General features: G+C 42.0%; 1 protein-coding gene across 1 annotated transcript in view; it reads left to right on the top strand.

Moving 5' to 3' along the window:
- Positions 1-12106, top strand: part of LOC129862419 (semaphorin-3ab-like) — a 55239-nt gene extending 43133 nt beyond the window's left edge. Inside the window, exons 7-17 of the mRNA XM_055934083.1 lie at positions 1890-2032; positions 2914-3028; positions 3203-3272; positions 3400-3544; positions 3729-3948; positions 4042-4133; positions 4264-4305; positions 5478-5635; positions 6775-6842; positions 6956-7101; positions 7359-12106. Of these exons, the coding sequence (XP_055790058.1) occupies positions 1890-2032; positions 2914-3028; positions 3203-3272; positions 3400-3544; positions 3729-3948; positions 4042-4133; positions 4264-4305; positions 5478-5635; positions 6775-6842; positions 6956-7101; positions 7359-7913 (1754 nt within the window). The 3' untranslated portion in view covers positions 7914-12106. The remainder of the gene's footprint in view (positions 1-1889; positions 2033-2913; positions 3029-3202; positions 3273-3399; positions 3545-3728; positions 3949-4041; positions 4134-4263; positions 4306-5477; positions 5636-6774; positions 6843-6955; positions 7102-7358) is intronic.
- Positions 12107-12986: the final 880 nt, after the last annotated feature.

The following is a 12986-nucleotide window of genomic DNA, read 5'->3' as shown; positions in this document are numbered from 1 at the left end:
GGGGAGTGGGAGTGTAGTGGGGGAGTGGTAGCGGACACAGTGGCTCGATTGCAACACACAGGCAGAACTTAACACGCTCCTGAGCTTACTGCTGGATTTCTTAAAACGCTACGAACGGGAAATTACATGCACCTGCGGCCTAAACTAAGCTGCATTGCAACGAAAAGCCCACAAGGATAGACCAGCAGATCAATTGATCTCTCGTTGTTACCATGTCAAGTGATTATGCCAATGACTGTATGCGGACAGCTAGTCTAGATTCTTTACTCCTGCCCCCAATGAAATATTGACTCACTCTGTGTGCAATATATCACAACTCAGGATATGACCCAGATGCAGACACAGGAGGTGTATAGTTCGATACTATTTATTTTACAAAGGGGCATGTAAAGGGCAGGTCGAGGGCAGACAGAGTTCGTAATCCAAGATACAGTGAAACAGGGACATAACGGGAGGCAGGTTCAGGGTCAAGACAGGCAGATAGGTCAGATCTGGGAAGACTAGAAAAACAAACGTGAGAGCAGGAAAAACGGGAAACACGCTGGTAAGACCTGACAAGGCAAAACGAACTGGCACAGACAAACAGAAAACGCAAGTATAAATACACAGGAGATAATGGGGACAAATGGGAGACACCTGCTAGGGGGTGGAGACAAGACAGGTGAAACAGACCAGGGTGTGACACAATAATAGTGTTAAACATTCTTTTTTAATGACTACCTCATCTCTGTACCCCACACATACAACTATCTGTAAGGTCCCTCAGTTGAGCAGTGAATTTCAAAGACAGATTCAACCACAAAGACTAGTGAGGTTTTCCAATGCCTCTCAAAGAAGGGCACCTATTGGTAGATGAAGAAAAAGCCATTGAATATCCCTTTGAGCATGGTGAAGTTACAACAAAGACACAGGCGTCCTTCCTAATTCAGTTGCCAGAGAGGAAGGAAACTGTTCAGTGATTTCACCATGAGGCCAATGGTGACTTTTAAACAGTTACAGTTTAATGGCTGTGATAGGAGAAAACTGAGGATGGATCAACAACATTGTAGTTACTCCACAATACTAACCTAAGTGATTAGAGTGAAAAGAAGGAAGCCTGCACAGAATAAAAATATTCCAAAACATGCATCCTGTTTGTAATAAGGCACTAAAGTAAAACTGCAAAAAACGTGGCAAATAAATGTACTTTACGTCCTGAATACAAAGCCTTATTTTTGAGGCAAGTCCAACACAACGTATTACTGAGTACCACTCTTCATATTTTCAAGCATGGTGGTGGCTGCACCATGTTATGGGTATGCTATGGGTCAGCAACGACTCAGGAGTGTTTTAGGATAAATGGAATAGAGCTAAGCACAGGGAAAATCCTAGAGGAAAACCTGGTTCAGTCTGCTTGTCTGCAGACACTTAGAGACCAATTCACCATCGGAACTGGAAACGAATAAAATAATAAGAATTTACTACACTATCAACAGTAGTATTCCATTCATACAACATGTCGGATAAATTGCCACAATAGATTTTCCATGTCAAATAGATAAATCGTCCTTAGTCTGCTCATAAAGTAGGACTAAATTGTTCCGATGATACTGTAACACCAATCAGAGGGCGAAATGGTCTTGAAAAATATTGGCTGCAATCAAGACTAAAAGATAACCTTGACATCCACGTCAAGGAACGGTAAATTGCTGCCAAATGTTGGTTGCAATTGAGACCAGCTGTGCGGGTGATGTTAGCATGTATTGATGGTTTAATAACAGTAAATCAGCTGATGATAATCTGGTGGCTTTCGATGGTTGCAATTGGCCCACTATGTTTAGCGTTTTACTGGGGAAGAAGTTTATGATTCCCATTTCATAATTTCTTAAATATGATATATTTTTGTGTAGATCCCAGGTTTGTGAGTGTCCATCTGATCCCAGAGAGTGACAACCCCGAGGACGACAAGATCTACCTGTTCTTCAGAGAGAACGCTATGGATGGGGAACACGCAGGGAAGGCTACTCAAGCACGCATCGGACAGCTCTGCAAGGTACTGTACACATTCAGAACACAAACACATTCAGACACCTCAGACTTAAACAGCTCCCTCTATCTCAAACAGAGTTGATGAATAACAGTGATTTCCATAATGGATGCTTTCCTAACCAGTTATCTCTCTCCTCTCAGGTTATATTTAGGTTTGTCGTGCTTGGTGTCGTTCTCTTACTGAGGAAAACCTGAGAGAGAGAGAGGTGGTTTAAAAATATCACTTGAGCCAGAGAGAGAGAGAGAGAGAGAGTAAATAACAATGGTGGTACTGTACAAAAGGGTTATTCAGCTGTCCCCGTAGGAGAACCCTTATTGTTTCCAGGTGCAACCCTTTTGGGTTCCATGTAGAACCCTCTGTAGAAAAATGGTTATTCAAAGGGTTATCCTATGGGGACAGCCAACATCTTCTAGATTGCACCTTTTTTTCTGAGGGTAGGATGATGGCTGGTATTGGCAGAGACTGGTGTCTCCTCTGTCACCCTTTAACCTGCCCAACACACACAATTACACACACAGACACAGACACGCACACACCCTCCCAGCCTGATCTCTCTGTATGTGAGGTATATGCTTTTCTTTCAACACAATACGTTCATTATTTATAATGCCATATAAATGTAGGCTGAGCATATTTGGGGCGTCAGTCTTAATAGACCGTCAAAAATCACTGGGAGCCTGTATTCTGTCGATGTGTGCAGAAAAACTATTTTAAAAAACAATTGATAACGTATTATGAGAATCTGTAAGACAGCTGCATTAAGCCATTGTTGTCTTTTCAGGTGTCAATCAAAGTTAATATAACAAAATGCAGTTACTGTATTGCAGTACTGTTTTGTGGGGGATGTAGTAAATGTTTGGACTCTGGTGTGTTTCCTCTATCAGAATGACTTTGGAGGCCACAGGAGTTTGGTGAATAAGTGGACTACTTTCCTGAAGGCCAGACTGGTGTGTTCTGTACCTGGACTCAATGGCATAGACACACACTTTGACGAACTACGTGAGTGTTTACATCAGACTTTGTGTTGCATGTTATGTGTGTCTGTGTGGCTGGAAAAGGGGGCTGTACTGTGTGAGAGTGTGTTTTGGGCAAACAAATATCACATGTATACCAGTCTACTGTATTCGGTTTATTCCCGACACTAACTTTTCTTTTGGTTGTTTTTGTTCTCAGAGGATGTGTTTCTGATGAGCGCTAAGGATCCTAAGAACCCCACCATCTATGCAGTGTTCACTACATCCAGGTACTTACTTCGGACAGCCACCTGTCTACACTCCCATTGGAGAAGTATGGATCCTGCAGAAGATTTTTGTAGTAGATTTGTATCTCTAATTTATTAATCTCTCTCTCTCTCTCTCTCTCTCTCTCAGTAACATCTTCAAGGGCTCAGCGGTGTGTCTGTACAGCATGGCAGACATCAGAAGGGTGTTTCTAGGTCCCTATGCCCACAGGGACGGCCCTAACTACCAGTGGGTTCCCTTCCCCGGACGGGTACCATACCCACGACCTGGCACGGTGAGGGCATGATGGGGTCTTTGGGTGGGGTCTTTGGGTGGGGTGGGGGAGGGGAGGAACACACTTTATATAAAGGGGCTATACATAAGGCATCCATACCACCGTTATAACATTTTGTATTGTAAATTAGTGGAAGACATGAAGGTAAGGATCCACATAGTAATGGATGTTTTTTAATCCACAGTGCCCCAGCAAAACATTCGGAGGATTTGATTCAACAAAGGACTTGCCTGATGATGTCATAACATTTGCGAGAGGACACCCAGCGATGTTTAACCCCATCTATCCCATCAACAACCGACCAATCATAGTCAAGACGGACACAGACTACCAGTTCACACAGATAGTGGTGGACAAAGTGGAGGCTGAGGATGGACAGTATGATGTCATGTTCATAGGCACAGGTACACACACAAACACACACACAAACATGCACACACACGCACACATGTGCACACACACATTAAGAATGTGTGTATGTTGTTTCTGCGTTGTAGATATGGGTAAAGTGCTGAAGGTGGTGTCCATCCCCAGAGGGTCCTGGCATGACCTGGAAGAGGTTCTACTGGAGGAGATGACTGTGTTCAGGGTAGGTCACTCCTAATGCTATCAGATCATGTTTATGTTAAAGTCATACAGCTAAAACAACATCACAATTATTACTTTATCAAAATATGGGTTTGTAACATTTGGGACATTTCTCATGTATTTTGTCCTAGGAGCCAACTGCTATTACAGCGATGGAACTCTCCACAAAGCAGGTAATGTAACGGTGTTCCTCCCCCTCTTCATACGAAGAGGAGGAGTAGTGATTCGACCAACATGCAGCGGGTTGTGAATACATAATGATACTTTATTAACAAGACGAAACTAAACACACGAATAACACTTGATAATTTTACAAAACAACAAAACGAAGTAGACAGACCTGAACGAGAGTACTTACATAAAACACGAAGCACGTAGGAACAGGTACAGACTAAAACAAACGAACAAACGCTACAGTCCCGTGTGGTGCGCAGACACAGACACGGACGACAATCACCCACAAACAAACAGTGAGAACAACCTACCTTAATATGACTCTCAATCAGAGGAAATGAAAAACACCTGCCTCTAATTGAGAGCCATATTAGGTCACCCTTAAACAAACATAGAAACAGAAAACATAGACTGCCCACCCAAAACTCACGCCCTGACCATCAAACACATACAAAACAACAGAAAACAGGTCAGGAACGTGACAGGTAACCAACGCTGATCATATTCCTCATGACATGAAGAGAACAGGAAAAGGAATGGGTGTACTAGGCAGTCCTACATTATAGAATCATGGCCTTATTGAAGCTAGAGACACCTAACACAGCCCATGTAATACAGATCCACTCTCTAAACAGAGATACGTCATATTTCTGACAGGCAGAGTCAGCCACATTCCTATGTAATGAAGTAGTGGTGCTTCTAGGTGAGTGTATCCCACTAGTAGTCAGCTTTCATCAACACAAACAAGTGTTTAACACCCCCACTTACTGTACACACTGAGCTGCAGAAGAGAGGGACACTACTATAGAAGAAGAATTTAACTCAATTGTATCTATGCTTTTTATAAAAATGAATTGTATTCTTAGTACAGACTTGATGTGACCTGTCAACGTCGTGGGTAACACCCAGCCTGAGGACTGTATAAGGAAAAAATAAACACTTGTTAGAAGACGTTAAAATGATGCTGACTGTCTAAGACGGATGTCAACCAAAAGATCTCTGATAATACCAGGGGAGGAAGACAATGGTAGAACTACTGTGCTGCAGAAACCTTCACCTGTAATAATATGAGGCCTTCTTTTACTGTACTGTACCAGGCACTGGTACATAATGCATATTGCAAAACATATGGTATCACGTATTTAGAATGTTTCCTGTTCTGTTTCCACAGCAACAGTTGTACCTAGGCTCAGAGCTGGGCATATCCCAGATGCCTTTGCATCGCTGTGAGGTGTACGGGAAGGCGTGTGCTGAGTGCTGTCTAGCTAGAGACCCTTACTGTGCCTGGGATGGGACCGAGTGCTCACGATACTTTCCCATGGCCAAGAGGTACACACACACACACACACACACACACACACACACACACACACACACACACACACACACAAATACTTTTGAAAAACTAGATGATTACTTCTTGGATTACTTTTAATCTCTAACACATCATCTCTAACACACACACACACACACACACACACACACACACACACACACACACACACACACACCCACACACACACACACACACACACACACACACACACACACACACACACACACACACACACACACACACACACACATACACACACACTCAGCGCATAGTGAGCATTCAAGCACTATTTATCCCATTCAAAGACTTTAAATAATGAGTACATTGTGTACAGAAAATCAGATCTGTTAGCCCTGAAGGTAGCCAGGTCACATTTCTCCCTGAGATACAGAAACATACCCTGAGCTGTGTTTACTGGCAATGAGAACTAATGTTAATCATATCTGCAGGGCAGACTGTCTGGGTGAATGCAGGGTGAAATAAAGTGTTAGAAGTTCTAGCTGTTCATGGGAGGAGGGTGCGGTGTGTGTGTGTGTGTGTGTGTGTGTGTGTGTGTGTGTGTGTGTGTGTGTGTGTGTGTGTGTGTGTGTGTGTGTGTGTGTGTGTGTGTGTGTGTGTGTGTGTGTGTGTGTGTGTGTGTAGCCTCCCACCCACGCAAAAGTCTCCATTGGGTTATTGATTTGAGCTTTAGCCTGAAGGTCTCATATTTCTACATATTTTAGACTGAATTCTCTGATACTCTCAGAGAGAACAGCCCTGTGGGGAAGGCAAGATATGTGAGAGAAGACACTTGTTCTTTCTCAATGAAAAAATCTCTGTTCTGTTTCTCACTCTGGATATTCCATTGTTTATTCAGTCATTGTGTACAATACATGTGTGTGTTTCGAATCCATCCCCTCTGTATCCTTGGCTGAGAGTAACTGTGTTAGTCAGGCTGTGTAAAATAGCTATGAGTGACTGATTGATTGGATTCCTCAGCCACCCTGTAATTAGAACTAGGCCGGTCTACAGTGGTATGAAGCTCACTGGTGTTATCTGCCTGGCTGGCTCACAACCACAAGTACAGCACATCCAAAACCACACACATGCACGTGCATAATCGCAAACTGACTGTTGACGTGTGTTTTTGCAGGAGGACAAGGAGACAGGACATCAGGAATGGAGACCCTTTAACCCAGTGTTCAGACCTGCAGCATCATGGTATGTATTCACAAATAAACCTCCTCATGGAAGATTCCTCTCTTCCCTTCACATTATAATGGTGCTGAGTTCCCGTTGTGTTCACAGTATGATCTGTGTGTGTGTCCCTGTAGATAACCTGAATGGGCAGCCCACGGTGCTGGATAAGACAGTGTATGCAGTGGAGAACAGCAGTACGTTTCTGGAGTGTAGCCCCAAGTCCCAGAGAGCACTCACCTACTGGCAGTACCAACAAATCAACGACGACAGGAGACAAGACGTATGAAACGACCGTACACTAGTCCTTACACATAACACAGCATTTCAATCATGATGTCCATCAAATGACCGGTACACTGTTCAGTACATTACATAAATGACTGCATACTGTATTAAAGATACTAGGTACTGTGTCTGAGCTGCAGATCTACAAAGAATATTGAACATATGGATCTCAAATGTGGTGGTGTTTATCTTAGTATGTCAGATAAAGTTAAGTCAAGTGAAGCAAACATTCTATTACTCCTCTCATCGCAGGTCAAAGCAGAGGATCGTTTTGTCCGTACGGAGCAGGGCCTGCTGATCCGCACATTGAACAAAAAGGATTCTGGGACTTATGTGTGCCAGGCTGTAGAACACGGCTTCATGCAGACGCTCCTAAAGGTCACCCTGGAAGTCATCGACACTGAACGCCTCGACGATCTCATTCACCGTGATGACGAAACCGCCACACACACCGCTGCCACACACACAACCTCCTTGGACACGCCCCCAGCCCGGGAATCGCCCAATCAGAAGCTATGGTACCGTGACTTCCTGTCATTAGTGAACCACCCGACCCTGAACAGCGTGGATGAGTTCTGTGAGCAGGTGTGGAAGAGGGAAAAGAAGCAGAGGAGGCAGAAAGCACACCTATCCCAACAGGTCCAGCTACACCAGCAGCAGCAGCAGCAGCAGCAGCAGGGCCTCGTGCACGCTCACACCCACGTGAATGCCCATGGGCTTGCGGCCAAGTGGAAACACCTGCAAGAGAGGCAGAAGGGCCGCAACCGTCGGACCCACGAACTGGAGAGAGCCCCCCGCAGCGTCTGACCTCGCACCTAAATCCCATGACCCCCCTGACCCCCAACCCCTAATCCATGTACACTGTCCTCATTCTCAGATCCCCCCTGAACCTCCTCCCCTGCCTCATCTCTCCTTACAGAGATAAAGACTTGTTCCACACTGACTTTGTACAGAGAATCTCAACTGGAAACAAAGGCAATATCTAGCCCTGGTCTGTGTGTGTAGGCTGTGTGGCCACCCATGATTACAGTGACACGGCACAGAGACAAAGGATGATACAGGACACCAGATGATACAGTACTATTCTATAATCTCAGCTGGCCTCTGTAGCCCCAGCACCATGGAGGGACAGTTTTAACCAACATGTGGACTGGACTCCACGTACTGCAGAATAACTTATTGAAAACATGGCTCTGTCTCCACTGTAGTGTAGCTTTGTTTGTTAGTCGTGTCTCGCCATTGTTGTCCACCCAGATATAGTAGGTAGCTTCTCCTATCAACCACTAACTTGGAACAAGGGATGATAGTGTTTGATGAAATGATGGAGCAATGATGGACCTCGTGTGTATCACAAGGACATAACTACACACAGGTCATGTAAAGCACAACAGTTTGATGTTGATTGGATTCTATGAGAAATGAAGAGTCCTAAGGAGAGAGGAGGATGACTGAGCACTGCAAGATACATCAGAGTAGCCATGGATTTATAACTAATTATGTTATTCTAACTTAAATCAGACATGTAAATATGCTTTGACACATCCTCGTACTAAAGGGAATGGTTTGCGGTTATCTTGTTACATGATGTTGTTTCCCCATAAACAAATGTATTTAACAGAAGGTGATTTTGTTTTTCCGAAAGCAGTAGGTAAATAAAGTATCCAACATGATTCTGAAAGTTACTGTGTTAAGTGTATAGATAAGCTCTTCCAAGACACAAATGTTTTAATGTTTTATTTAAACGTGTATCTTTTTGATTTGCTCAGAGCCCTGTATAAGTATTTGTTGCATAGTTGAAGTTGACTTTATTTTCTTTATTTTATGTTTCAGTCCAACCACTGCATCCCATTTGAACTAAAACTTTAACATGTCTCTGCATCAACTATGTCACGTTGTTTGATTGAATCAATTTGCATACAAAACTTGTTTTCACCACATACAGTGCCTTCAGTATTCATCCTCCTTGACATACTCCACATTTTGTTGTGTTATAGCCTTATTTGAAAATGGATTAAATAAATATTTTTTCACCCATCTGCACACAATACCCCGTAATGACAAAGTGAAAACATGTATTTTTAATTTCTTGTTATTTTATTGAAAATTATATACATAAATACCCTTGAGTCAATACATATTAGAATTACCTTTATCAGCGATTACCACTGTAAGTCTTTCTGGGTAAGTCTCTAAGAGCTTTGCACACCTGGATTGTACAATATTTGCACATTATTTTTGTATTTATTATTCAAGCTCTGTCAAGATGGTTGTTGATCATTGCTAGACAGCCATTGTCAAGAACAGACTCAATTAATTGGGGTATGGACTCTACATGCCCCAACGTTCCACAGGAATACTGGCCCATGTTGACTACAATGCTTCCCATGGTTGTGTCAAGTTGGCCGGATGTCCGTTGGGAAGTGGATCATTCTTGAATCACACGGGAAACTGTTGAGCGTGAAAAACCAAGCAGCATTGCAGTTCTTTACACAAACCGGTGCACCTAGCACCTACTACCATACCCTGTTGAAAGACACTTACATTTTTTATCTTGCCCATTCACCCTCTGAATGGCACACCTATACAATCCATGACTAAATTGTCTCAAGGCTTAAATATCCTTCTTTAACCTGTCTCTTCTCCTTCATCTATGCTGATTGAAGTGAGTTTAACAAGTGACATCAATAAGGGATCATAGCTTTCACCTGGATTCACCTGGTCAGTCTATGGAAAGAGCAGGTGTTCTTAATATGTTGACACTCAGTGTATGTGTGTTTTAGGTTATTGTCCTACTGAAAGGTGAATTTGTTTCTAAGTGTCTGTTGGAAAGCGGACTGAATCAGGTTTTCATCTAGGATTTTGCCTGTGCCTAGCTCTATTCCTTTTCTTTAATCCTAAAAAAAATCCCTAGTCTTTGCCGATGACAAGCATACACATAACATGATGCAGCCACCACCATGCTTGAAAATATCAAGAGTGGTACTCAGTGATGTGTTGTTGGATTTGCCACAAACATAATGCTTGGTATTCAGGACATAAAGTTAATTTCTTTGCCACATTTTTTGCAGTTTTACTTTAGTGTCTTGTTGCAAACAGGATGCATGTTTTGGAATATTTTCATTCTGTGCAGGCTTCCTGCTTTTCTATTTAAAAATCACAATTAGCCTCATGGTGAAATCATTGAGCAGTTTCCTTCCTCTCTGGCAACTGAGTTAGGAAGGATTCCTATATCTTCTCAGTGGCTGGGTGTATTGATACACCATCCAAAGTGTAATTAATAACTTCACCATGCTCAAAGGGACATTCAATGTCTGTTTTTTTATCCTTCTACCAATAGAAAACCTCCCTAGTCTTTGTGGTTGAATCCGTGTTTGAAATTCACTGCTCGGCTGAGGGACCTTACAATTATCTGTATGTGTGGGGTACAGAGATGAGGTAGTCATTCAAAAATAATTTGTAAAAATGTCTAAAAACATAATTTCACTTTGATATTATGTGGTACTGTGTGTAGTTCACTGACACACAATCTAAATTGTAATCTATTTTAAATTCAGGATGTAACACAACAAAATGTGGAAAAAGTCAAAGGGTATGAATACTTTCTGAAGGTACTGTACATATATATTGATATACAGTATATGTACACTGTGAAAAATTATATGATATACGTTTATCTATTTGAGAAAACATTGTGTAACATGTCATTATATGCCTCTAACTGTTACTTTATGATAACACCTACATGTAACATGTACATGCTGGCAAACAGGACCAACTAACAGAGCAAATACTTTCCACTCTTAAAAAAAACACCACTGGTGTTGTATGGAACATGCAGGGTTCTATTACAATATTTAACATACCACTACTGTACCATCTGTCTATGTCTGTTTGCCCATGTCAGCCTGCAAATTTACTTTCAAGCATATCTTACTCTTCCAGCAATACACACATGTATTTTGTTATTGTCCAGGACTATATATGTTCTTCTATGTATCTTTCCTTGAATCACTACATTACTCTGAGAGTATGTACATCAGGAGATGTTTTTTTCTGACATATGTTTTTTTATGTACGTCAGGAGATGTTTCCTTTTGTAATATCTCAACACAGAGAGACATACAGAGACAGACAGAGAACCTGGAATGTACACACCTGTGAACACAACATAAACATTGAAGAGTAAATCCCATGGTCCAACAGTATGACAATGTATACTAATTGCATGTGAATGCCATTCTAGTGTACTTTTGTTTCTATAACGATGCATTGTTTAATGTTGTTTGTGATGGTCTGCTCTTAGCTTAGAGGCAACACACATTTACCTGTTACTGAGGTGTAAAGACGCACAGAACGAGTTACTGGAAGTACGGCATAAATTAAGTACTCTGGTGTATTCCACTGGCACTCAGAGATACTCTTGTTTATCTGGACTGGAAATCACTTTGGATGCAAACATCTATACAGATCTGTCAATCACACATAGCTACAGTAAATATAAAGTATATTACAATGTCATTCTTATCAAACACAACAATGCAACGTGGATCAGTACACATGGTCAGGTAGCAAGATTATACATGATCTCCCCATTATCTGTATCCGTGTGGATGTAGAGATCCAGGTGGAACAGCCTAAGCAGGGTTTGAACCAGTGACATACTGCCTACAGAGTCCAGACCTCTTACAACAGGTGCTAGTGGGCTCACATAGTGAAGCAGTACAGTTGGTCTGTCTCTGTATAGGAGTCAGTTCTTAAAGTGCCATATCAGGTCCTATTCTAGAGCCGGTATTCTACAGTATAAAAGGTGCTGATTCTCTGTACCATTCATCTCCATCCCACTTCAACCACTGGCAGGGCTGCTGAGTGTAAATGAGGGTGTAAACTGCTGCTGCTGTATAGACTGTGTTTGGTATGATGATGATGATGATGATGATGACGACGATAATGATGATGATGTATTCTACTGTTCTAATAAAAACATCTTCCTAAAGCCTGTTCTTATTGTCATGTGTTATTTGTGATATCTGAGATTGTTACTCTACACTGCCACAATGTTACTATGTCATATGACTGAAGCCCATGGTGGACTTGGGCACATGAATCTATATAAAATATCAACTCCATGAGATGAGAGATCTGGTTGTCAAGGGTGATACAATAGTTGTAATACAATTGCAGTATTGTAAATTGTAAATAAACCGTATTTATAGAGTTATGCATTTAATTCAAACACAATGATCTTCCATGCACTAAAGCTATAGACCTCTTGGTGCCCAAATGTAGTTGTTTTTATACATTTAGTTAAGAGCACACAGCCCATAACCATCAGGATTAGATAAGTATTATAAATTACAAGGACTGAAAAGTATAATTGATGCTTGATGATTAATCATCTCGTCCTATCTGAAATTCAACAAACAGAAATCTCTGCAGGTTGGTGATATGGTTGTTTGACATAGCTGACATGCCTTTGCATTGGAACATCACTGTCTGTCTTGTGGTACGTGACTGCCCCCCTCTGGCAGAGCAGACCTTTGTCATCATGAATCAGTTGACTAACGTCATCAGTCTGATTGGATAGACCTGTCCTCCCATCCCTCACCTCCAGGGGACACCACAACACTCACAAAGAACTGATAGGAGGGACAGAATGAGAGACAGACACATGGAGAAATACACTTCCCCTTTACTGTAACTTCATTAAGAAATCACTAAATCAATGACCAATTGGCAATATGAATAAGAGCAGAAATGTAAAATAATCATGTCACTTTGGTAACCGCACCACTGATTCAACACTCCTCTCTTTGACGGGAACTGGGGGATGGAGGGATCAGTCTCTCTCTCTTATTGCCTGGTTTAGTGGAGGTGAAGTGG

This window comes from Salvelinus fontinalis, chromosome 9 (genome assembly GCF_029448725.1).
Source record: "Salvelinus fontinalis isolate EN_2023a chromosome 9, ASM2944872v1, whole genome shotgun sequence".
Lineage (NCBI taxonomy): Eukaryota > Metazoa > Chordata > Actinopteri > Salmoniformes > Salmonidae > Salvelinus > Salvelinus fontinalis.
The sequence above is the reverse complement of the archived record's forward strand: the minus strand, read 5'-3'. Positions and strand labels throughout refer to the sequence as shown.